The following is a 24,189-nucleotide window of genomic DNA, read 5'->3' as shown; positions in this document are numbered from 1 at the left end:
TTTTTTTAATTTGTCAGGGAACCAAAGGTTTTTGGGTTTGTTTTTTGTTGTTTGTTTGTTGTTTTTCCTGAGCCATCTGCCTACTTACAATTTCCAGACATACAAACTTTGTAGCAACCTAGTTATCTACAGGACAGGGTGAATGAAATGAGGTGGTGTGTTATCTATGTGTCACACGTAGGGAATGTTTCTCTCACCCACAACTGTTACTGACTCTACTAGAAATTGCTAAGTCTATCCGAGCAGTGATGGCACACACCTTCAATCCCAGCACTTGGGAAGCAGAAGGAGGTGAGTCCCTGTGAGTCTGCGGCCAGCCTGGTCTACAGAGGGAGTTCCAGGACAGCCGGAGGTACATACAGGAACACTGTCTCGAAAATAAAAGATAAAATAAGTGTTAAGTCTGAAAGCTCTTCTTGCGCGCGCCAGACTAGATGCTGCAACAGGATCCTTCTGCACACGTTTATTGGGAGAGCTTGATTGTAGAGGCGAAGAGACCCCAAGCCCAGAACTGGTGCTGCTTATATAGGCCTAGGAGAGGCGTGTCTCACACCCGGATTGGTTATGCACTACGCCTCATTTGCATGTTCCTCATCTGATTGGCTACTCTCTTTCTCTCTCTGTACCTCACAGAGCCTCATTATCATACCTCATTTGCATGTCTCACATCTGATTGGTTATACTCTCAAAGCCTCATTATCATGCCCGGGCCAGGCAGTGTCTTTGCAAAAAACTTTACTGCATATGTACACATTGGTTGTTTGTCCAAACTTATGTGTGGTGGCCAGCAGTAGTCAGTGCCACTCTGCAATGGCACATGTGGCTTCCCACAAGCTCTTTGTGTTGTCAGTGATAAGATTTGGTTTTTGTAATCTCTTACAGCCACCAGCACAGTTTTGAATGCATTCAAGACCAGTGAAATATTTTTGCTTTTGTGATTGGTTTTTTTATGATTTTTGCTGATACTCTGTTGGGGTCAATCCTAGGTCCTACACATAAATAAACCCCACTCTCCCTGAGTGACAGCCCCAGACCTGTTTTTTATAGTTTTGCCTTCTCTCTCCTTTTTTCCCATAAATCATCAGAGGTGTTCCATGATTGGCTCCTGACTTCTCTATGCTGAAAATCCCTTGGAGAATCATCATCCTTTGGCGATGAAAAATGTACCTTGGAAGATCTGAACGCAGCTAACGTTTTGTCCTTTGAAAACACTTGGCATCCTTGTGTGTATGTTGACTACAGAGAGAGTGAGAGTGGGAAGATATTTTTAGCCCTTGTTTCTAAGGATCCAGGCCAGGACGTTCTCTGAGTAGCAAGGACTGGAATCGGAGCTCCTCTCCACAGCTTGGTTCTGGTGCCTTAGCTTTCGGGAATGTCAGGTAAGTAGTAAAACGAAAAAAGAAGGAAAGTTTATTTTGAACTGTAGGCTCCCATCAGCCCTATATACAGTCCTTCCTTCCTTCCTCAGAACAGATGAAATAGAAACCTATACAACTTATTTCATGAAAGGGTTTTCTAGTTCACACTTAACTCTCCAGTCAAATCTTGGTATGTATCAGACACCACTGTAATTTTGTACTTCTGAGTGTTGTTTGCCCTCAGCCCACTAATGTTCCTGGGTAGAGTTAGCATGTGGTATTGAGAACATTCCAGATCCTTGAGTAGAGGGAATTAAGCTAGTTTACTAAGCTGGATGTCGTGGCTCATGCCTTTGATCCCAGCATTCAAGACACAGAGGCAAGCAGACCTCCTTGAGTTCAAGGCCAGCCTGATCTACATAGTAAGTTCCAGGATAACCAGAGCTATAGAGAGATCCTCTCTTGAAAACAATGAAATAGAGGATAGTTGATTGTGCACACGGAAGCAGAGGCCAGCCTGGTCTACACAGCAACTTCTAGGACAACCAGAGCTAAACACAAATAAAACAAAACAAGCACTTCTCCAAATACTGGCACTCAAGACAATCTAGGACCATGCCAGGTGTGATACTAGGGTCTGAGATTGTATCTAATCCAGTCCTCTGTCTTTTTTTTTTTTTAATGTAAGTACACTGTAGCTGTCCTCAGACACCAGAAGAGAGAGTCAGACCTTGTTAGGGATGGTTGTGAGCCACCATGTGGTTGCTGGGATTTGAACTCCGGACCTCAGGAAGAGCAGTCGGGTGCTCTTACCCACTGAGCCATCTCACCAGCCCCAGCCCTCTGTCTTGGAGCTGCCTGGAGAAACGTCCTCTTGACACCTTTCCTTCTGTGCTGTGGAAAGTTCTGAACTTAGAATCTTTTTTTTCCACTTGGTTTTCTAGACAAGGTTTCTCTGTGTAGCTCTGGCTCTCCTGGAACTCACTGTGTAGACCAGGCTACCCTCAAATTCACAGAGCTCCACCTGCCTCTGCCTCCTGAGTGCTGGGCTAGAGGTGTGCACCACTATGCCCGGCTGAATTCAAAATCTCACGACCCCAGATGCCTCTCCCAACTTTTCTGGAAAGGCCCTTTCGTCTCTTAAATACTCAATATTCAGCTGATGAAAGTTCCATCTCCTTGGTGGAACATTGCCTTTCCAAGAAACTGGGGTCCCTTGGTGTTTCCACAGTCTTCTTTCCTTTCTTTTAAAAAAGCTTTTTAGGGGTCTGGAGAGATGGTTCTGTGGTTAAGAGCACTGACTACTCTCCCAGAGGACCTGGATTTGGATCCCAGCAACCACACATGGCAGCTCACCACTATCTGTAATTCCAGATCCAGGGGCTCTGATACCTCCACTCAGGTGAGTGTGTTTTAAAGTTTATTAAAAGATCTTTTTTTCCCCCAATCTTAACTGATTTAACTGTAATTGCCCCACAGACCAGATGGGACTTGGTTCTGCTTATGTCCTCAGGCTGACCACTAGGTGGCGCTGGAACCTGTGTATTGAAGTGACCTGGCTGCCTGTATCCCTTATACTTCGTTGAGTGAACTGTTAGGGTTAATTAGAAACTGACCATCTAGTGATTGCCATATGCAGGGATCCATCCCATAATCAGCTTCCAAATGCTGACACCATTGCATACACTAGCAAGATTTTGCTGAAAGGACCCAGATATAGCTCTCTCTTGTGAGACTATGCCGGGGCCTAGCAAACACAGAAGTGGATGATCACAGTCAGCTATTGGATGTGTCACACGGCCCCTTATGGAGGAGCTAGAGAAATTACCCAAGGAGCTAAAGGGAACTGCAACCCTATAGGTGGAACAACAATATGAACTAACCAGTACCCGGGAGCTCTTGTCTTTAGCTGCATATGTATCAAAAGATGGCCTAGTCGGTCATCACTGCAAAGAGGCCCATTGGACTTGCAAACTTTATATGCCCCAGTACAGGGGAACACCAGGGCCAAAAAGGGGCAGTGGGTGGGTAGGGGATTGGGGGGGGTGGGTATGGGGGACCTTTGGGAAGGAATTGAAAATGTAAACGAGGAAAATACCTAATAAAAAAAAAAAAAAGAACTCAAATGATATGTACTCACTGATAAGTGGATATTAGCCCAGAAACTTAGTATACCCGAGATATAAGAGACAATTTGTAAAACACATGAAACTCAAGAAGAACGAAGACCAAAGTATGGACACTTTGCCCCTTCTTAGAATTGGAAACAATCATCCATGGAAGGAGTTACAGAGACAAAGTTTGGAGCTGAGACAAAAAGATGGACCGTCTAGAGACTGCCATATCCAGGGATCCATCCCATAATTAGCCTCCAAATGATGACACCATTGCATACAGTAGCAAGTGTTTGCTGAAAGGACCGTGATATAGCTGTCTCTTGTGAGACTAGGCCCGGGCCTAGCAAACACAGAAGTGGATGCTCACAGTCAGCTATTGGATGGATCACAGGGCCCCAATGGAGGAGCTAGAGAAAGTATCCAAGGAGCTAAAGAGATCTGCAACCCTGTAGGTGCAACAACATTATGAACTAACCAGTACCCCGGAGCTCTTGACTCTAGCTGCATATGTATCAAAAGATGGCCTAGTCGGCCATCACTGGAAAAAGAGGCCCATTGGTCATGCAAACTTTATATGCCCCAGTACAGGGGAACGCCAGGGCCAAAAAGTGGGAATGAGTGGGTAAGGGGGAATTTGGGGCGGGAAGGGAAATGGGGGGAACTTTTTGGGATAACATTTGAAAATGTAAACTGAGGAAAATACGGGAATAAAAAAATAAAAATAAATAAAAATAAAAATTATACTTGAATATATAAAAAAAAAAAAAGAAACTCAAATCAGACTAAGAAAATCCCCTCTAAGACTGATAACTCAGAGTGACTGCTATGGTAAAGAAGGAACAGAGATGAAGGAACTGTAATCCCAACAACTCAGTAGGCTGCTGCAGGACTAAAATTTGCTTGGTTGTTATTGTCTTGCGTTTTTCTTTGTTCTTGTTGTTCTTAAGGGGGCCATAAAGACAAGGTCTCTTGTAGCCCAAGCTGGCTTCTAATTTGCCTTATGGTGGAGGGTGATCTGGAATTCTTCATCCACCTCCGGAGTACTGAGATTACAGGTATGTGCCACCATGTCACCTTTATGTGGTATTGGGGATTGAACCTAGGGATTCATGCATGCTTGACAAACTCTAACAAATGAGCTACATTCATGGATAGCAAGGCCAGCCTGGGAAATTCACTGAGATCATCTCTAGAGGGTGAGAAACAGCAGCAGCAGCAAAAACCTAACAACCAAATATAAAACAACACAACACAAAATGTGGGTGGGAAGACTGGGGGTATAGCTCAGTGGTGGGGTTTCCCTAGCCAACATGAAGCCTTAGTTTCAATTCATAGTTAAAAAACAAAACAACGACAAGCTCTGTGTGGTTAAGTACACCTCTAAGCTAAGGACTTTCGAGGTCGAGACAAGGGGATTGCAGTAAGTTTGAGGTGACCTTGCACTATATATTAAATACAAAGCCAGCCATGACTAAATAGTGAGACCCTGGTGTGCATGCACACACACACAAAGAAGGAGGGCAGTTGTGCAAACATGAGAACCCAAGTTCAAATTCTCAGACCCTACATAAAGTTAGACATGGAAGCATGTCTCTGTAACCTCAGTGCCAGTGCAGACAGCTGGGAAGCAGCGACTGGAGAGTCCTCAGAAACTCATGGGCCAGCTAGCCTGGCATACACAGCATTAAAATAAAAGAACCTGCCGGACGTGGTGGCACATGCCTTTAATCCCAGCACTTGGGAGGCAGAGACAGGCGGATTTCTGAGATCGAGGCCAGCCTGGTCTACAGAATGAGTTCCAGGACAGCCAGGGCTACACAGAGAAACCCTGTCTCAAAAAACCAAAAAAAAAAAAAAAAAAAAAAAAACAAAAAAAACCTGTTTCGACAAGCTGGAAAACAAAGATTGGCACGGGAGGTTGTTTTCTGATCTCTATGCATGCACACGCCATAGTATTCAAATGCCCACATTCACACATAGGACTTCATACAAAAATAAAATAAAGGATGGAGTTGGGGGTGGGGATGGTAACATTCACCTTTAATCTCAGCACTCAGGAGGCAGAGGCAGGTGGATCTCTGAATTCCAGGCCAACCTGGTCTACACAGGGAGTTCCAAGACCAAAGTGCTACACAGAAACTCTGTCTCAAAAAAACAAAACCAACAACAAAAGCTGGAGAGATGGCTGGGTGATTAAGAGCACTGGCTGCCCTCCAGAGGACCTGGGTTCTATTTCTAGCGCTCATGTGGTGACTCACAACCATCTGTAACTCTAGCTCTAGGGTCTCTGATGCCCACTTCTAGCCTCTAGAGACATTAGGCACACGTGTGCTGCACAGACATACATGTAGATGAACATCTGTACACATAAAACAAATTTGAAAAAAATTAAACTAATAAAAATTAAAATAGAAAAAACAAACAAACAAACAAACAAAACGCCTTTAATCTCAGCACTTGAGAGGCAGAGGCAGGCAAATTTCTGAGTTCGAGGCCAGCCTGGTCTACAGAGTTCCAGGACAGCCAAGGCTACACAGAGAAACCCTGTCTCAAAAAATCAAAAAATATGCCGGGGCGGTGGTGGCACACGCCTTTAATCCTAGCACTCAGGAGGCAGAGGCAGGTGGATTTCTGAGTTCAAGGCCAGCCTGGTCTACAGCCTGAGTTCCAGGACAGCCAGGGCTACACAGAGAAACCCTGTCTCGAAAAAAAAAAAAAAATCAAAAAAAAAAAAAGAAAAGAAAAAGATAAAAGTAGAATAAAAATAAAAATAGGTCAGGAGTGTGTCTCATGCCTTTTATCCCAGCACTAGGGATGCAGATCCAGGCAGATCTCTGTAAGTTCAAGTCCAGCCTGGTCTACATAGTAAGCTCCAGGCTAGCTAGGACTATATAGTAAGACCCTGTCCCAAAAGAAATTAAAAATAGGAAGAATGATATGCCATTTCCCCCAGTACATGATTTCTGTTGTGTCTCCTACTCTAGCCAGATCTGGGATGAACCTAACTTTGGGTGTGATGTGACCTGGAGCTGAGCACAGGTGTTGCCTCCCCGCTCTGTGTTTTGTTTGTTTTGTTTTGTTTTAAATTTTATTTATTTATTTATTTATTTATTTAATTAATTTATTTTACATATTTAATTAGGTATTTTCTTCATTTACATTTCAAATGCTATCCCAAAAGCCCCCCATACCCTCCCCCCCAACTCCCCTACCCATCCATTCCCACTTCTTGGCCTTGGTATTCTCCTGTACTGAGGCATATAAAGTTTGCAAGACCAAGGGGCCTCTCTTCCCAATGATGGCCAACTAGGCCATCTTCTGCTACATATGCAGCTAGAGTCATGATCTCTGGGGGTACTGAGTTCATATTGTTGTTCCACCTATAGGGTTGCAGTCACCTTTAGCTCCTTGGGTACTTTCTCTAGCTCCTCCATTGGGGGCCCTGTGTTCCATCCAAGTGACTGTGAGCATTCACTTCTGTGTTTGCCAGGCACTGGCATAGCCTCACAAGAGACAGCTATATCAGGGTCCTTTCAGCAAAGTCTTGCTGGCGTATGCAATACTGTCTGCGTTTGGAGGCTGATTATGGGATGGACCCCCGGGTGCAGCAGTCTCTAAATGGTCCATCCTTTCGTCTCAGCTCCAAACTTTGTCTCTGTAACTCCTTCCATGGGTGTTTTGTTCCCAATTCTAAGAAGGGGCAAAGTGACCACAATTTGGTCTTCATTCTTCTTGAGTTTCATGTGTTTTGCAACTTGTATCTTGGGTATTCTAAGTTTCTGGGCTAATATCCACTTATCAGTGAGTACATATCATGTGAGTTCTTTTGTGACTGGGTTACCTCACTCAGGATGATGCCCTCCGGGTCCATCCATTTACCTAGGAATTTCATAAATTCATTCTTTTTTTAATAGCTGAGTAGTACTCCATTGTGTAAATGTACCACATTTTCTGTATCCATTCCTCTGTTGAGGGACATCTGAGTTATTTCCAGCTTCTGGCTATTATAAATAAGGCTGCTAAGAACATAGTGGAGCATGTGTCCTTATTACCAGTTGGAACATCTTCTGGATATATGCCCAGGAGAGATATTGTGGGATCCTCCGGTAGTACTATGTCCAATTTTCTGAGGAACTGCCAGACTGATTTCCCGAGTGGTTGTACAAGCTTGCAATCCCATCAACAATGGAGGAGTGTTCCTCTTTCTCCACATCCTCGTCAGCATCTGCTAAAATTCCTGAATAGAACAGCAATGGCTTGTGCTGTAAGATCGAGAATCGACAAATGGAACCTCATAAAATTGCAAAGCTTCTGTAAGGCAAAAGACTCTGTCAATAAGACAAAAAGGCCACCAACAGATTGGGAAAGGATCTTTACCAATCCTAAATCTGATAGGGGACTAATATCCAATATATATAAAGAACTTAAGAAGGTGGACTCCAGAAAATCAAATAACCCCATTAAAAAATGGGGCTCAGAGCTAAACAAAGAATTCTCACCTGAGGAATACTGAATGGCTGAGAAGCACCTGAAAAAATGTTCAGCATCCTTAATCATCAGGGAAATGCAAATCAAAACAACCCTGAGATTCCACCTCACACCAGTCAGAATGGCCGCTCTGTGTTCTTGTACCAAGAAATGCTCGTTCATGAATCCCAAAAAGACCATCAAGTAGCCGAATCCATGACACAGCAGGAAGGTGGAGCCCTGGGCCTAGTTTTAGGCAAGCATTTATAGGGGCAAGAAAGGGGTATCTGGCCTGGTACACATCTGATTGGGGGGCCATTATGGCCTTTAATTGGCTGGGAGCCCAACAGTATACTTAACTTCTGTTTTCCTCCTGACTGATGGTTGTTAGGAAGTGAAGTGCCAGCCGTGGGTTTGTAACCTGAGGGTGCAGATGTGTTGGGGAATAACCTGGAAACTGGTGCTAGATGCAGGTTGTGTTGGGGTGGGGGGTAACCTGGAAACTGGTGTTAGATGCTGAACCTCTGGAAGAGTGGTCAAGAAGCCAGTGCTCTTAACCAATGGGCCATTTCTCCAGCCCTACATTTTCTATCTTTGAGATGATCGTGTGGGTTTTGTCCTTTATGTTGTTAACCCAGAGTTTCAATTAGTAAGCTAATCTTGCATTCTTACATTAAGTACTGTTTAGTCGTGGTGTTTGATCTACCTTATATGTTGCTAAATCAAATTATACATTCTGTTGAGAGAAGATCCAGTCTGTATTCCTAAAGAATGATAATCTGCAGTTTGCAGATATCTAGACCTGGCTTCGGTGTGACTACTCACATTCGTAGGATGAGTTGGAACATATTTCTATTTGCATTAGTTACACTTCACTGCTGTGTCAAACTACCTGGGATTCTAGGCATGGGTCACAAATTCATGAATCACAAACTCTGGGCTACATATGAAAAAAAATTTTTCAGAGAAACACTGTTGGAGTATGAGTGTCATCAGGAATGCCAGGCAGTGGGGGGAAGGCCGAGCAGCCAGGTGTACTGGGCTGTACAGTACCCAGAGCCTTCAGGACTTCTGCCTCAAATAGCCTGACAACTTCAAGATCATCATATTAGGGGCTGACGAGATGGTGGCTCAATGGTTAAGAGCGCCGACTGCTCTTCTGAAGGTCCCGAGTTCAAATCCCAGCAACCACATGGTGGCTTACAACCATCCCTAACAAAATCTGATGCCCTCTTCTGGAGTGTCTGAAGACAACTACAGTGTACTTACATACAATAAATAAATAAATCTAAGAAGAAAAAAAAGAAAGAAAAAGAAAAAGATCATCATATTAGGGAGAGATGGCTCAGCTGTTAAAGCATTGGCTACTTTTCAGGAGGACCCAGGGCCCATACCCAGCACCAATAGGCAGTTCACAGCCGTTTGTAACTCCAATCCCAGGGGATCTGACACCCTCTTTTGACTCTGCGGGCACTGTATATACATGACACATTGACATGCAGGCAGGAGAAACACCTGCAAACATAAAATAAAGGGGAAAACTTTAAAGTTGTTCCACCGGTAAAAATTTCCCTCCTATCCAACCAAAAGCCAAATGACAATGAGCCACTGGAGCCCAGGAGCAGAGATTGAGTCAGTTATCACCAGCAAGAGACAAAACTATTGAAAACTGAACTCTAAAAGATCCACTCTGGGGCTGAAGAAATGGCCCAGCAGTTAAGAACACGGGTTTCTCTTCCAGAGGTCCTGAGTTCAATTCCCAGCAACCACATAATGGGTCACAACCATCAGTAATGGGGTCCTATGCCATCTTCTGGTGTGTCTGAGGATAGTAACCGTTGTACCCACATATATAAAATAAATAAATCTTAAACAAACAAACAAACTTGGAAACCTGAATGTAGAGTCCCTGAATTCACTGGGATGTACCTGGGGTCAGTCCCTGAGACACCCTGTGTCCTGCTTCACCATCTGCCAGATGGAATCAGTACAAGGTTGTTATGATACAAATAAGTTACATTTGTAAACATGCTTTGTAACCTCTGGCTGGCTACCAAGCTAGCAAGATGTCTCAGAGGGAAAAGGTCTCTGCCACCAAGCTGGATGGCGTGGGTCTGACTTCTGGGAACAGTGGAAGGAGAAAAGCCTCTCTCTGTCTCTCTGTCTCTGTCTCTCTGTCTCTGTCTCTCTGTCTCTCTGTCTCTGTCTCTCTCTCTAGTTGTCCTCTGACCTCTACATACACATGAGGTAGCACCTGTATTCATATATATATGTAATAGCAATTTTTTTTACAAATAAAAATGCAGCTGTTACTAATCATGGCTTGGACCCACTGTGGTGCGCTCAGGCCATCTATTCGAGACAGAGGATCCTGAGACTCTGGGTATTGTACAACACTGTACACTTGCTGCCTGGCCTTGTCCCCACTGCCTGACATCCATGATGACATTCATATCCCATCAGCGTTTCTCCAGAAGTCCATGTAGCCCACCTGTGCCCTAGCAGAATCTCCAAAGAGGTGACATCTGAGATAGCACTGACTCTAGGGTCAGGGACCACACCAACTTCAGAAGGACAAAGTATTAGCTTGTAAGGCTGTGCTCTAGAATGGCCGAGTACCCTCCCTGGTCATTTGACTATGGTCTACATGTCAACCTTTTTTGATTTGGCTGTACTAGATACTCAGTGATCCTGATAGGATCACGCAGGCTTCAGCTAGGCCCTAAATACCATGGCAAGTTGCCGCCTTCCTGTTCCACTGTTTGTCTAGAGGCAGGCTTGTTCACCGCAGGACTTAAGTCAGCCAAGGGCATCCATCACATGCCCTCCTCTTTGTCTGCCTGCCCCCATCTTAGCCCAAAGTCACATGGGTAAGCATGATGGATCCTGGGACTAGCCTCATCCTCTCACACTGCCCTGACATAAAAGGCACACCTTTCTCCCTGAAGGTGCAGTCCCCAGCGAGTTCCTCTGTGATCCCGTCTGGTGGCATCTGTCTGGCGAATAGTTACTTCCTGCTTTATGTTTAATTCATGGCTAGGGGGGTTGGGATGAGCTTCCTAAGAAAGGAGAGAACTCCCCTGGGGTCCTGCCCAGGTCCTGCCTGCTTTACTGGCCCACTGCCAAAGTCCCAGCCTCCTCCCCATGACTGGGGCTGAGGAGTGGAAGCTGTCCATGGGCTTGGAGGACACTGTCCCTGCCAGGGTACAGTCATTAGTCGCTAATCCCACAGCCCTGGAATGTCTGTAGGCCAATCAGCAGGGTCTTTGGGGGCTCCCTGAGGGTGCTAATAATCCTACAATGATTAGCAGGGGCCACAGGTCAGTGCACACTGCCCTGCTTTTTCTTGCGGAGCGGGCTGGCCAGACACTGAGGCTGGAGGAAGGAGGCGTTTAGAAGAAGGGTTCTATGTCTCTTTTGAAGTCAGTGCACCAAGGAGGGGAGGCTGGTTTGGAGACAGTGATGATTCACTAGCCTCCTCCTTTTGACTGGCAGCTTAGCCTGACTCCGAGACTTGTGAATAGCTTCATGAACACGGGGAGGCTAGCTGGACAGCTGAGAGAAGCCATGTCTGCAGCATCCGGCAGGCCAATGATTCAGCCGGAGCCCTCCCTGTGGCTGGGAAGCCAGAGCCGATGGCTCGGTCTCTTGCTTCTGCTCCTGTCTCTCCTTGGCATCACATGGACAGAGGTTCAACCACCCCAGCCAAAGCAAGATCCCACTCTGCAAGGTAAGGAACACCTGGGCAAAGACGGAAGTAGAGATGCTGTTGTGAGCCTGAGAGAGGGTAGCGAGGGATTTCTAGAAGTCAGGTACCCAGGACTGAGCCCTGTGTTATGCTGATGTGATATGATGGGGGGGGGGCATTAGGATGATGGTGGGGAGGATGGAAGGATACTGGGAAGGAAGAAGAATGAAGCAGATGGGTCCAGGGTGGATGTTAAGGAAAGATACCGGTTAGAGCCTGCAGCTAAAACCTCAAAAGAAACACATCGGTAGAAAGGCCTGCTTCTAGTCCAGGGCTGAGTCATTCATTACCCCGAACCCCTCCACCCCCATCATCTTCCCACACCTAAGCCAGTCACTTATGCCATTGTTCTACACTTTGCCCATCCTCACCCATCTTCCTATCTCTCTCCTGGCCTCCCTCCATCTCTATAATGGGAGTTCTCTCCTACACAGCTACCACTGCCCCTCCTCATCTCAGATCTGTGTTCCTGGGGTGGGGTCACCCTCAGCTGGCTATGGCGATGTCCCAGGAGCCTCTGGTCATCGGCCTAACCTTCTCTCCTGGCCTCCAGCCCTGAGCAGGAAGGAGAGTTTCTTAATCCTCACCGCACACAACCGACTGCGCAGCCGGGTCCACCCTCCTGCAGCCAACATGCAGAGAATGGTGAGTAGACCCAACTGCCCTGTGTCAAGAGGGCTGCCAGAGGGACTGAGCCCCAGAGTGATCTCAGGAGGCCTTGCCAGTGCCAGAGGCCCTTTCACCAGGGGTACCATGGCATTGGATGCTGCAGAGATATGTGCCTTCTTCCTTCAGGGAAAGCCATTTGTTTAGGAAGTCAGGGCCCTCAGCAACTCACAGTTGCATTGAAGACAATCCTGCCTTTCCTGGCATCCTGTCGCCACGGAGATCAACAGATATGGATGGAGCCAGGGTTCCCCACTCCCGGAAAAGGAGCTCCACAAAGGAATTCAGCAGAAAGGGAGAGGTGAAGGACAGAGAGGGAGAAGAATCTCGCTGGGTTTTGCGGGGATTGGTTTGGGACCAGGATTTATCTAGCAAATACTGGAAGACCTCTCAAAAGTTCCTTACTCATTCACTGACTTGCCCTTTAGAGCCTCCATGATGGAGCCTGCAGCAGGGTTGGTTGGAGTTGATCATCCTGGAGCTTTAGACATGCTGCCTGCATATTCTGGGAGGCCCCTGCCACCCCTAGCCCCAGCCCACGTGAACAGGCCTGGGAACAGGGTGGGATCGGTAAGGGAGGGCAAGGTTCCCCATGGCTGCCTCCCATAAAGTTCTCAGAGGTGGACAGCCACAGTGGGTGGCGACCTTGAGAGCTCAAGGGTCAGTTTCCCAGGAGGTGGGGGAGGGTCTGCTTCTGTCCCCTGCCCTGCTCTGCCTCCCGGTGCCCAAGTCCAGAGCAGCCAGGATTTTCCAAGCGGCAATACCTAGCAGAACTCTGCAGCCTGGAGGTAGATGCTATGATTAGCTGACTGGTAGTGTGTTCCTTTCTTGGGGACCGTTGCTCAAATGGGCCTGGAAAAATCACATCTGGCCAGATGGGAGCAGCAGAGTTCTTCTGACTGTGGCTAGGGCAGGCTCTTAAAGGAAAACACAGCCGAGCCAGCCTGCAGGTCTGGGCACCATCTAGGCTCAGATTATTAGACATGGAACATGATATCAGAAGTCCATCCCCTTGCCTGGACTAATGCTATTTCCTAGGCGAGGTCAAAAGTGTGTATTGCAAGGCAGTTCTCTTTTCCTGACCTCTCTCGGGAAGCTCTAGATCTTGTGTGAACCTTCTGTGGCTCTGTGCCGTGAGCAACACTGCTCTGATCATGAGGCAGGCAAGCATGACTCTTTACTCTATGTGACCTGGCACCCCCTGGACACTCACAGACAATAGAGAAATGGCTCAATGCCCATTTACTTCCGTGCTGTCCAAAGGCCAGTTGTAGTGAGTGGTTAGTTTTGATCATGCCAACGTGACCAGAATCACCTGGAAAAGGAATCTCACTGGACAATAATAGTCTAGATTAGGTTGGACAGTGGACACATCTGTCCACAGATTATTAAGGTCAGAAGACCTAGTTTAAAAAGGGGTGGGACTGGCCAGGCATAGTAGCACATGCCTTTAACCCCAACACTTGGGAGGCAAAGGCAGACAGATCTCTGTGAGTTTTAGGCCAGCCAAGTCTACATATTGAATTACAAGACAGCCAGGACTGCATAGAGAAAACTGGGTGCCACCACTCCCTGAAGAGTCCTGAACTGTAGAACCAGGGAAAAGTGAGCTACGTATAAGCATGCATGCCTTCATTCTCTCCGTGCCCTTGACTGTGGGTGGAACGAGCAGCTTCAAGTCCCTGCTACCTTGATGTCCCTGCAGTGCTGGACTGGAATTGTTGAGCCAAATGAGCCCTTGCTCCCCTGCGTTGCTTTTGTCTCACAGCAACTGGCGGGGGAGCAAGCGAATGTATCATCTGAGGATGTCTGTTTTTGCCACTCCCAGGACTGGAGCGAGAGCCTGGCTCAGCTAGCTGAAGCCAGGGCAGCCCTTTGTGTCACTTCAGTCACCCCAAACCTGGCATCTACCCCAGGGCACAACTCACATGTGGGCTGGAATGTGCAGCTAATGCCCATGGGCTCAGCATCCTTTGTCGAAGTGGTCAACCTCTGGTTTGCTGAAGGGCTGCAGTACAGACATGGGGATGCTGAGTGTGCCCACAATGCCACCTGTGCCCACTACACACAAGTGAGTATATTTCAGATAAGGCTAGGGGAGGGCATGGTCTCCCCAGTCACCTTACAAGAGGCTGCACTTTATCCTTAAAAGGACACTGTCTAGATTTAGATGTTACCACACCAGAGCACTGTGCCTCCTTTTTTTCCTGCTGTTCCTCCCCAGATGAACCTCTTTCTCAAGTTCAGGTGCATCATTCTCAAGAAAGTTCTCTTCGTTTTCTCCTCCATTCAACAATCATGAACACTTATTGAGTGTTTTTAACATACCTGACACTGTTTAGTGGCAATACAACACTGGATAACACAAGCAAAATTCTCAAATTTTTTTTTACACCTTTAGTATAAATATAATGATAGTGAAGTTGACCCATGAAGTGAGGAAGACTCTTTGTCTCATTTCCTATTTCCTGGAGTAATTTATGATGTTATAATCTTTCCCTAAATTTATTGAGCCTTATTCCATTCTGTATTTGTGTGTGTAACTATGTAAATAGACTACTTTTGTTTTGTTTCATAATACTAATTAATTCAATATTTCATCTTTTTTTTTTCAAGACCGGGTTTCTTTGTGTAGCCCTGGCTGTCCTGGAACTCACTTTGTAGACCAGACTGGCCTCGAACTCAGAAATCCGCCTGTCTCTGCCACCCGAGTGCTTGGTTTAAAGGCATGTGCCACCACGCCCAGCACCTCATCTATTTTTTTTTTAGTGTGTGTGTGTGTGTGTGCGCTTCCACACACATGCAGAGGTCAGAGGTCAATTTGGGGAAGTTGGTCCTCTGGCTTCTTGCACAGGTCCCAGAGTTTAAACTCTGTTGGTTTTGTGCAGTTGGTCCTTTTTAACCTGCGAGCCATCTTTCTGGCCTATTGTTTTGTGGTTTGTTTGTTTTTATAATATTTTCACTTGTATTGATGCTGTGTGTGTGTGCACGTGTGCGCGCGCACCCACATACACGGAGTACATCTGAAGCTCAAAGGACAACATATAGAGATTGCCTTTTTTTCTACCATGTTGGGCTGCGGAATTGAACTGGGGGTGGGGAGCCCACAGAATTAGAAACAGGTATCTTTATCTGACGAGATAGCTCCCCAAATCCAACTCCTTGCTGTGTATTATCTTAGGCAGACCAAGCCGGGCTTGAGCTTACCTTATAGCACAGGGTGACCTTGTACTGGTGAACCTTTTGTCTCCAGCTTCCAAGTGATGTGACTACAGGAGTGTGCCACCGTGCCCAGCTACATCCTACAAATTTCTATGTGACTTAAGGATGGTTTTATTGTTGGGTTTGTTGTTGTTGTTATTGTTGTTTTCATTGTTGTTGTTATTTTCAATGGTGGTTCTGGGTCATTTGTTTTGAAATATGTAATTATTTTTTAATTAATTTATTGCCTTAAATATATTCTATCATCTCTCCTCTATCTCTCATCCTTTAATTTTGTATATTTTAAATTCATTTTTATTTTATGTGCATTGGTGTTTTGCCTGCCTGTATGTCTATGTGAGGGTGTCAGATATTGGCGTTACAGACAATTGTGAGCTACCACGTGGGTGCTAGAAATTGAACCCAGGTCCTCTGGAAGAGGAAGTCAGTGCTCTTAACCGTGGAGGCATCTATCTCTCTAGCTCCAGTTCTGTGTCTGTGCAATGCTAGTGATCCAAACTAGAGTCTCGCACATGATAGGAAAATACTTTACAACTGAACTATACCTGTAGCTCTAAAATTATAAAACTAACATGTATATTTCAAAAAGCAAGACATGTTGCATGCCTGAGGTCCAGGCTCAAAATGACCTACTCAGGAGCTAGAGGCTGAGGGATCAGGAGTTCTGTGTCATCCTTGGGTACTCGAGGGAGCTTGAGGCCTGCCTAAACAATAACTATTTTTTAAAAAAGGCATGGACTAGTGGCCTGGGAGGATGTAGCTCAATGGTAGAGCTTGCCTAGTATGTACCAGGCCCTGGATTCAATCTCCAGCATAAAAGACCAGTCTATAAATTGAGCATGGTGGAACATACCTTTGATTCCAACATCTAGGAGGCAGAGACAAATGGAACTCTATGAGTTTGAAGCCAACCTGTTGCTATACATTGTGATTTCCTGGCCAGTGCTGCATCCTGCATAGTGAGACCTTCTCTCTCTCTTCTCCCTCTCCCTTTCTTCTCCCTCTCTCTCTCCCTCTCCCTCTCCTTCTCCCTCCCTCCCTCCCTTTCCCTCTCTCTCTCTCTTTGCTTGTCTGCCTGTATGCCTCTCTCTCTCTCTCTCTCTCTCTCTCTCTCTATATATATATATATATATATATATATATATATATATATACATATATATATATATATATATGCACACACACATATATATATATATATATGAAGAGGCTTGTGGTCATTTTCACAATCTTTCACAAGACCCTTGATAGCTAAGTCTTTCTTTTGTCACTATTTCCACCTATCCATAATCATTTCTCCTTTCAACACTTAGTAGCATAGCCACTGCTCCAAGGGCCCTGGGCAGGTAAGGGAGCCATCTGTCTGCCTAGTTGAAGCCAAACTTTCTCCAAGTGTGCACTGCCTGTGCTGTGATCCCCCAGAATGGAGTAAAAGCCATCTGAAAGGGTTTCTGAGCCTTGCGTTCTCTGCAGCTTGTGTGGGCTACCTCCAGCCAGCTGGGCTGTGGGCGGCAGCCATGCTTTGTGGACCAGGAAGCCATGGAAGCCTTTGTCTGTGCCTACTCCCCTGGGTAAGCCCCTCATCATAGACTGGGTGATAGCTGGGTGCGGGGGTGGGGGTGGGTGAGAGGGCAGGAAGGCTGGGGCTGAAGGTGGGAGGGGTGGATGGATGACTTTCAGTTAGGATGAGATATGGACCCAGCCACCCACAATGTCTTTACTTCTTGGTCTGCATTGGGAGACAGAGGATGAAAGGAAGAAGATAGAGTAGATTCTGGCCAAGCTGAGCAGGACTTGTTCATGAATTCTCCTTACTGGATGTGTGACCCTGCTCAGAGGGATTGATACAAAGTCATCTCTTGTTTCCTAACTGGCCTACCTGCCACATCCAGCTCCCTGAATCCCTAACTGGGCCACAGGTGCTAAGGTGACCCATGAGGAAGGGAGCCAGGAGCCATTCCTGCCCTGCCCAGGGCCCCTCCTCAACTCTGTCCGAAGCTCCTGCTCCGGCCTTGCCCAAGGCCAGGTTCTCCAGACCCTCTGATTCTTGCTCTCACAGAGGCAACTGGGATATAAATGGGAAGACAGTCGCCCCTTACAAGAAAGGCACCTGGTGCTCCCTCTGCACAGCCAGGGTCTCGGGCTGCTTCAAGGCCTGGGATCACGCAGGGGGGCTCTGTGGTGAGTACCCACCCTATTTGCCGCCTCCTGGAGCTTAGAATGGGTGACCCTGGCGTGGGCACTAGCAGTCTAAAGGGCTATCCCTGAAGCCTTGGCCTTCACACCTGCCTGACTGGCTGGAAGGAGGCCCCTTCTCAGAATCACCTACTCTTCTTACCAGAGGTTCCCAGGAACCCATGCCGCATGAGCTGCCGAAATCTCGGACATCTCAACATTAGCACTTGTCGCTGTCACTGTCAACCTGGCTACACAGGGAGGTACTGCCAAGGTGAGGACCCTGTGTTCCGTCAGGCTGCCCTGCAGGGTAAGCGTGAGGGAGAGTCACCTCAACAGGCATACACCTGTCCTGTGATGTGTACTGGTACAGTGGGATAGCTGGAGGGCTGGGGTGGCCGGAGCTGCTCTGAGGGAGTCTGGGGTACATTACAATTATTGACTACTGGGTTTTTACAGTGCATGCATTCACTCAATAAAAGCTCACGGAGCCCCAACTGTGTGATATACATGTGATTTAAAATGTTCAGGGCTTGGGCTAGAGAGATGGCTCAGCAGTTAAGAGCACTGACTGCTCTTCTGAAGGTCCTGAGTTCAAATCCCAGCAGCCACATGGTAGCTCATAACCATCAGTAATAAAATCTGATGCCCTCTTCTGGTGTGTTTGAAGACAGCTACAGTGTAGTTACATATAATAATAAATAAGTTTTTTAAATGTTCAGGGCTGTAATCCTAGTACTTGGGAGAGTAAAGTAGGAGGTAACAGGATTGTCATGAGTTCCAGGCCAATGTAGGCTATATAGTGAACTCTACAGCTCAGGCTGTAGATAGAGTAACACTCTGACTTTAAAAAAAGGGAGGGGGGATCAGATTTGGCCCTTTGTTTCTATTGAAACAAAGATAGAATTAGGAAACAAAAGGAGTCTCTCTTGTCCATGTCCACTTTCCATGACCTTCTGTCTTAGCTAGTGTTTGGTTACTATAAAGAGACACCATGACCATAGCAACTCTTTCTTTTTTTTTTTTTTTTTTTTGGTTTTTCGAGACAGGGTTTCTCTGTATAGCCCTGGCTGTCCTGGAACTCACTTTGTAGACCAGGGTGGCCTCGAACTCAGAAATTCACCTGCCTCTGCCTCCCAAGTGCTGGGATTAAAAGTGTGCGCCACCACGCCCGGCATCATAGCAACTCTTATAACAGAAAACATTTAATTTAGGGCTGGCTTACAGTTTCAGAGGTTCAGTCCATTATCATCAAGGCAGGAAGCATGGCAGCCTGCCGGCACACATGGTGCTGGAGGAGTCGAGAATTCTGTATCTTGATTCAAAGGCAGCCAGGAGAAGACTGTCTGTGTGTCGAACTAGGCAGAGCTTGAGCATATATTACCTCAAAACCCAGCACCCATAGCTGCACACCTCCTCCAACAAGGCCACACCTCCTCCAACAAGGCCACACCTCCTAACAGTGCCACTTCCTGGGCCAAGCATATTCAAATCACCACACCTTCCAAACCTTAGTTTGGTTCTCTCTACAAGGAGAATCAAACCACAGCAGCCAAGCATGGCAGTGGCTGGAAGCCCTGCCATGGGCTCTGGCTCTGGGAGGGTAGTCTTGCTGTGGTTGGCCCGTGGGTCCAGGTGGTTTAAGACTGAGCACTCGCCCTGTCTGCTCTGTCCCGGCAGTGCGCTGCAGTGTACAGTGTGTGCACGGCCAATTCCGGAAAGAAGAATGTTCCTGTATCTGTGATGTCGGCTATGGGGGAGCCCAGTGTGCCAGTGAGTTCCAACTCGAGGTTGTTCTCAGACCCCTCTTCAGTGGGGTGCTGGATCTGACTTTATCAGCTCGTGAGAGTCCATGTGCCAAACTATTACCAACTCCTCGTTCAGGAAAACCACCCTAGTATCCTGGAATTGACCACAATGGGGTATTTATACCAGTGCAATTAGCAAATGCTTTATAAGCTATGGATTTTTAAGAAAGATTTATTTATTTCGTGTATATGAGTACACTGTCACTTTCTTCATGCACACAGGAAGAAGGCATTGGATCCCATTACAGATGGTTGTGAGCCATCACGTGGTTGCTGGGAATTGAACTCAGGTCCTCTGGAAGAGCAGTCACTGCTCTTAACCACTGAGCCATCTCTCCAGCCCCTGGATCTTTTTTTTGTTTTGTTTTTCAAGACAGGGTTTCTCTGTGTAGCCCTGGCTGTCCTGGAACTCATTCTGTAGACCAGGCTGGCCTCGAACTCAGAGATCTGCCTGTTTCTACCTCCTGCTGGGATTAAAGGCGTGTGCCACCACTGAACGGCTTTTTTTTTTTTTAATGACATTTTATTTGTGTGCATGTGCCAGAGAGCAGGTGTTGATGTCAGAGGACAGCTTGTGGAGGTTGATTCTCTCCTTCCATGATATGGGTTTCTGGGGATTGAACTCAGAACATCAGGCCCCTGGGCAGCAAGTGCTTTTACCTCACGAGCCATCTTGCCTGCCCTGGATTCCCCAGTCCCCCTCTTTGTCTCTCTTGAGAGATCTCATGCTTTCAGATTTCCCAGCACACTACTGACTTTTGTCCACTTCCAGTTTGGAGTAGTTAGCCAGAGGCTGGGGAACCGGAGCATTGTTCAGTCGTATGGGAGAGGGTAAAGATTTTGAGGTCAGTACAAGAACTCAGGTTTTCCTGTCACTGCCGGCAGCCAAGGTGGGCTTTCCCTTCCACACCTGTGACCTGAGGATTGACGGAGACTGCTTCATGGTGTCTCCTGAGGCAGACACCTACTATGGAGCCAAGATGAAATGTCAGGTGAGGGTCTCAAACGGGGTGGCAATGGAGTGGCTTTGGACCAAGAGATAGTTCCTTCAACTTCCCTTGGCCTCGATCTCTTCCTTGGTATAAAGCAGGAGCCATAGATTCAAGGCTCATACAAGCCAGGGTCCCACTTAACAGCCAAGGACAAAGCCCCACCCCACTCCTATCTTAGGAACTGTCTTGACTCAGCTCTGGCTGGTGACTGACACGCTGGGATGCCAGATCAGAATCTATCTACTACACTGGGCGATTGAGACAAAAGCCTTCTGAGAGAAGAAACCAGGCATGGCCTATGAGCTGCCAACTGGGCCATTGCACACACAGAGGGAAGTCTGGTGGGGAGAGAGTGAGGAGGCAGGAAAACGTTGAGGGTGGAGATCAAGACAGCCCAACCAACACATATATTTGGAATCCTGGCCATGGTAGAGCAACCGAATGGGTAGAGAGTTCTGGGTCTGAACCCTACAGTCTGTCCAATATAACTCAGAGTGGGGTTCCAGGGAAAAGGTGGGGTGCTAGCCCAGATCGAGAGCCAGAAAGTGCAAGACATCCTTGCCTTCTACCTGGGCCGCCTGGAGACCACCAACGAGGTGACTGACAGTGACTTTGAGACCAAGAATTTCTGGATTGGTGAGTGCTTGGTGGTGGAAGGTAAATTGGGAGGAGTTGGAGCCCTACCAGGAAACAGGGACCATGGCAACCCCTGTCAGGCACTAAGAGATATCAAGGGTATGGAAGGGGCTTGGAGCATGGAATGGGTCAATAGTCAAGACAGTCTCCTTCCCTGGGAATGAGGGCTGCAGGGAGGGAAATACCACAGGTTGGGGAGAATTCTGAAAAGAGATGTTTAACAACTGGGCCATCAAAAGGCATTAGGCAGCAGGCTTCTGGACTCTCAGATAGCAGTCAACCTTGGCTACCCTGGTCCAGGGCTCACCTACAAGGCAGCTAAGGATTCCTTCCGCTGGACTACTGGAGAACACCAGTCCTTCACCAGTTTTGCCTTCGGGCAGCCTGACAACCAGGGGTGAGTCTGGGATGCTTACCCTCCTCTGGGTCCACTTCCCACTTGGACCTGCCTGGCTGGGCTTCAGATGCCACTGAAAAACCTCCGCCCAGCCTATACAGGTCTGGATCTTACCTGGTTTTAGGTGCCAGGGAAGCCTGGACCCAGCTGATGCTGACACAGGTCAGGGAGACACCACCGAAGGCACATTACACAGAAGGGGGATCAGAGAAGTCTCCGTCCATGTAGGCTTGCTATTTGCACGTGGTATCTGTTCCCCAGTCCCTGGCCTGCCTACTGCCTGCATCAACCCATCATTTCTCGTACCCACCCATCTGCATCCTTCATGCATACCTCCACCAGCTGACCCACCAGCTGTCCTGTACAGAGAAGGTTCCGGTTATCTGGCATTTCCCTGGTCTTCAAAGCCCAGGAGTGCCACAACAGGGATGGAGATCACAAGCTATAGGATCTATAGTAGTCTATAGGATCACCAAGGTCTCCAAATATCTCCCCCAGTACACCCCGAGTGCAGTCAGGCCTAACTGGACTTCCAGCATAGATTCTCTTGGTGGCAGAAGGGTGTGGTCCTGTATATTTCTGCTGTGGCTACGTGCCAGGCGGGGGTGGGTGGAGGGTTATGGAGATCACCCAGCTTCCTTATGGAGAGCTGCAGTGTGTGGGGAACAGAATGGACGCTGGCTCCCAGCAGCCCCTTCTGCATGTGATGCACCATGATGGGCTAGTGGGGTGGAGGGTTTAAGACTCTACTAGATTCCTAATTTCATTCCTCTATTCCTCTACCTAAGCGCTCTTTTTTCCTGGCCTCACAGGTTTGGGAATTGTGTGGAAATGCAGGCATCTGCTGCCTTCAACTGGAATGACCAACGTTGTAAAACTCGAAACCGTTATATCTGCCAGTTTGGTGAGACCACGCTCTCGGCTCCCTTCCTCCATTACCTCTCTCCTGATATGTTAACAGCCTGCTCCATGCTGTTAGGATATCCAAGCCATAGGTACAAAGTGTGTCTGAGTACACGAGTCAGACATGGTTTCCTGCTCAGGACCTTGTATTTGCAAGGTCAAGGGAATGGTGACAGCCCAGCTTTGAATACCATGTTCATGCAGAGAAACAAGACCGGAGCCACATCTTTTGTTGTTGTTGTTGTTTTGTTTTTCAAGACAGGGTTTCTCTATGCAGTCCTGGCTGTCCTGGAACTCACTCTGTAGACCAGGCTGGCCTCGAACTCAGAAATCCACCTGCTTCTGCCTCCCAAGTGCTGGGATTACAGGTGTGCTCCACCACTGCCCGGCTTTCCTTAAAGTTTTATTTTATTTCATGTATATGAGTACACTGTAGCTGTCTTCAGACACACCAGTGTTCATATCTGCTGAGCCATCTCTCCAGCCCTGGATTCCACATCTTGCTTGGGAGTTTTCCAGGGTTCCTCTGCTTCTGTCATGAAAACTATCACCTGGGGGATCTGTCAGGTCCTTTACTGTGTCTCAATTACCTACAGCCCAATAAGATCTGGGGGAGGAGACAGAAGTGGAACCCGGACCAACATCAGCTCCCAGCGTTCACCTATTAGAATTTGGAGTTCTCCAAGAGATCACAGCCATGATGGGTACAGCGGAGTCCCCATCATAGAAAGATTCACTCTGTTATGCTTCCTTTCCAGCTCAGAAGCACTATTCCCGGTGGGAGCCAGGGCCCTGAGCCTGGCCAATCAGCTCTCCTGCCAGCCCCTGAATGCACAAATCAGTTTGCTGGACTTCTCACCCGTGTGAAACAAGTGCCTGGCTAGGACTAAATGCCCAACCTCCCAAGAGGTCTCAGACCTTCCACAATGCTGGACGCTGGGTAAGATAGTAGTGTAGCCCATGGGAAACAAATAGGAAGTGGAACAAGAGCCTAGCATGGGAAGAGAAGCGCCAGCATCCTCAGCCTGCCTCTGATGGGAAAGAGGGGCTCCCATGGGTTCCTAAAGCAAAAGCCAGAGCCAGGGGCCAGAAGAGGCTGTTCTGCTCCATCCAGACCAAACTCCTTCGGGCAGCTGGAGTTTTCCAGACTAGCGGCCTTTAATTCCAGATTAAATGACATTGTGAATCAGCTGGCTTTGCAATTCATCAATTATTCCCCCTGTGTATTTTGTTTCATTTTGTATTGTTGTTGTGGTTATTGTTTTTTAAAATATTATTTATTTATTTAATGTATGTGAGTACACTGTAGCTGTCTTCAGACACACCAGAAGAGGACATCCGATCCCATTACAGATGGTTGTGAGCCACTACGTGGTTGCTGGGAATTGAACTCAGAACCTCTGGAAGAGCAGTCAGGGCTCTTATCTGCTGAGCCACCTCTCCAGCCCACAGTTATTGTTTTGTTTTCTTGTGCTGGCCTTAAATTTACCATGTAGCCCGGCCTGGCCTCCAACTCACAGTAAGCCTCCTTCCTTAGCTTCCTGAGTACTGGGACTTCAAGTATGTGCTATCATGCCTAGCCAATGGGTGGCTTTTGAAGGGAGATTCAAGCGGTGGGGAAGATGAGCCGGGAAGACCAGAAGGGCCTGGTGCTTCACTGTCAGTTTCCTATTAGTCCTCCTCCTATTCCTCCTCCTCCT

At 47.3% G+C, this 24,189-nt stretch overlaps 1 protein-coding gene across 11 annotated transcripts; it reads left to right on the top strand.

The window, feature by feature from the left end:
• Nucleotides 1-750: 750 nt before the first annotated feature.
• Clec18a (C-type lectin domain family 18, member A) lies at nt 751-23,679 on the top strand. Of its 11 annotated transcripts, XM_011248418.2 has the most exons (14): nt 751-1,379; nt 2,615-2,760; nt 11,438-11,672; nt 12,244-12,335; nt 14,185-14,427; nt 17,052-17,149; nt 17,638-17,759; nt 17,920-18,027; nt 19,434-19,526; nt 20,447-20,553; nt 21,060-21,189; nt 21,490-21,586; nt 22,399-22,490; nt 23,248-23,679. In XM_011248418.2, the coding sequence occupies exons 2-14, from the start codon at nt 2,635-2,637 to the stop codon at nt 23,283-23,285; spliced, it is 1,581 nt and encodes a 526-aa protein (XP_011246720.1). In that variant the 5' UTR covers nt 751-1,379; nt 2,615-2,634; the 3' UTR covers nt 23,286-23,679. The 11 variants fall into 11 exon arrangements, with proteins under 11 accessions (XP_011246720.1, XP_030099497.1, XP_030099499.1 ...); XM_030243637.1 differs by having other exon boundaries at nt 22,399-23,679; XM_006531143.3 differs by lacking the exons at nt 751-1,379; nt 2,615-2,760 and adding an exon at nt 11,087-11,146.
• The last annotated feature ends 510 nt before the right edge of the window (nt 23,680-24,189 follow it).

This window comes from Mus musculus, chromosome 8 (assembly GCF_000001635.26).
Source record: "Mus musculus strain C57BL/6J chromosome 8, GRCm38.p6 C57BL/6J".
Classification (NCBI taxonomy): domain Eukaryota; kingdom Metazoa; phylum Chordata; class Mammalia; order Rodentia; family Muridae; genus Mus; species Mus musculus.
This window is presented reverse-complemented; position numbering and strand designations above follow the sequence as displayed.

Excerpts from the sequence above, each read along its gene's own strand:
- Clec18a (XM_030243637.1), top strand. The coding sequence starts at position 2,635 with ATGGTTCTGTGGTTAAGAGCACTGACTACTCTCCCAGAGGACCTGGAT. Across the intron at positions 17,760-17,919 it reads TCACGCAGGGGGGCTCTGTG|AGGTTCCCAGGAACCCATGC; the intron begins GTGAGTACCCAC and ends TCTTCTTACCAG. Across the intron at positions 19,527-20,446 it reads TGGGGGAGCCCAGTGTGCCA|CCAAGGTGGGCTTTCCCTTC; the intron begins GTGAGTTCCAAC and ends CACTGCCGGCAG.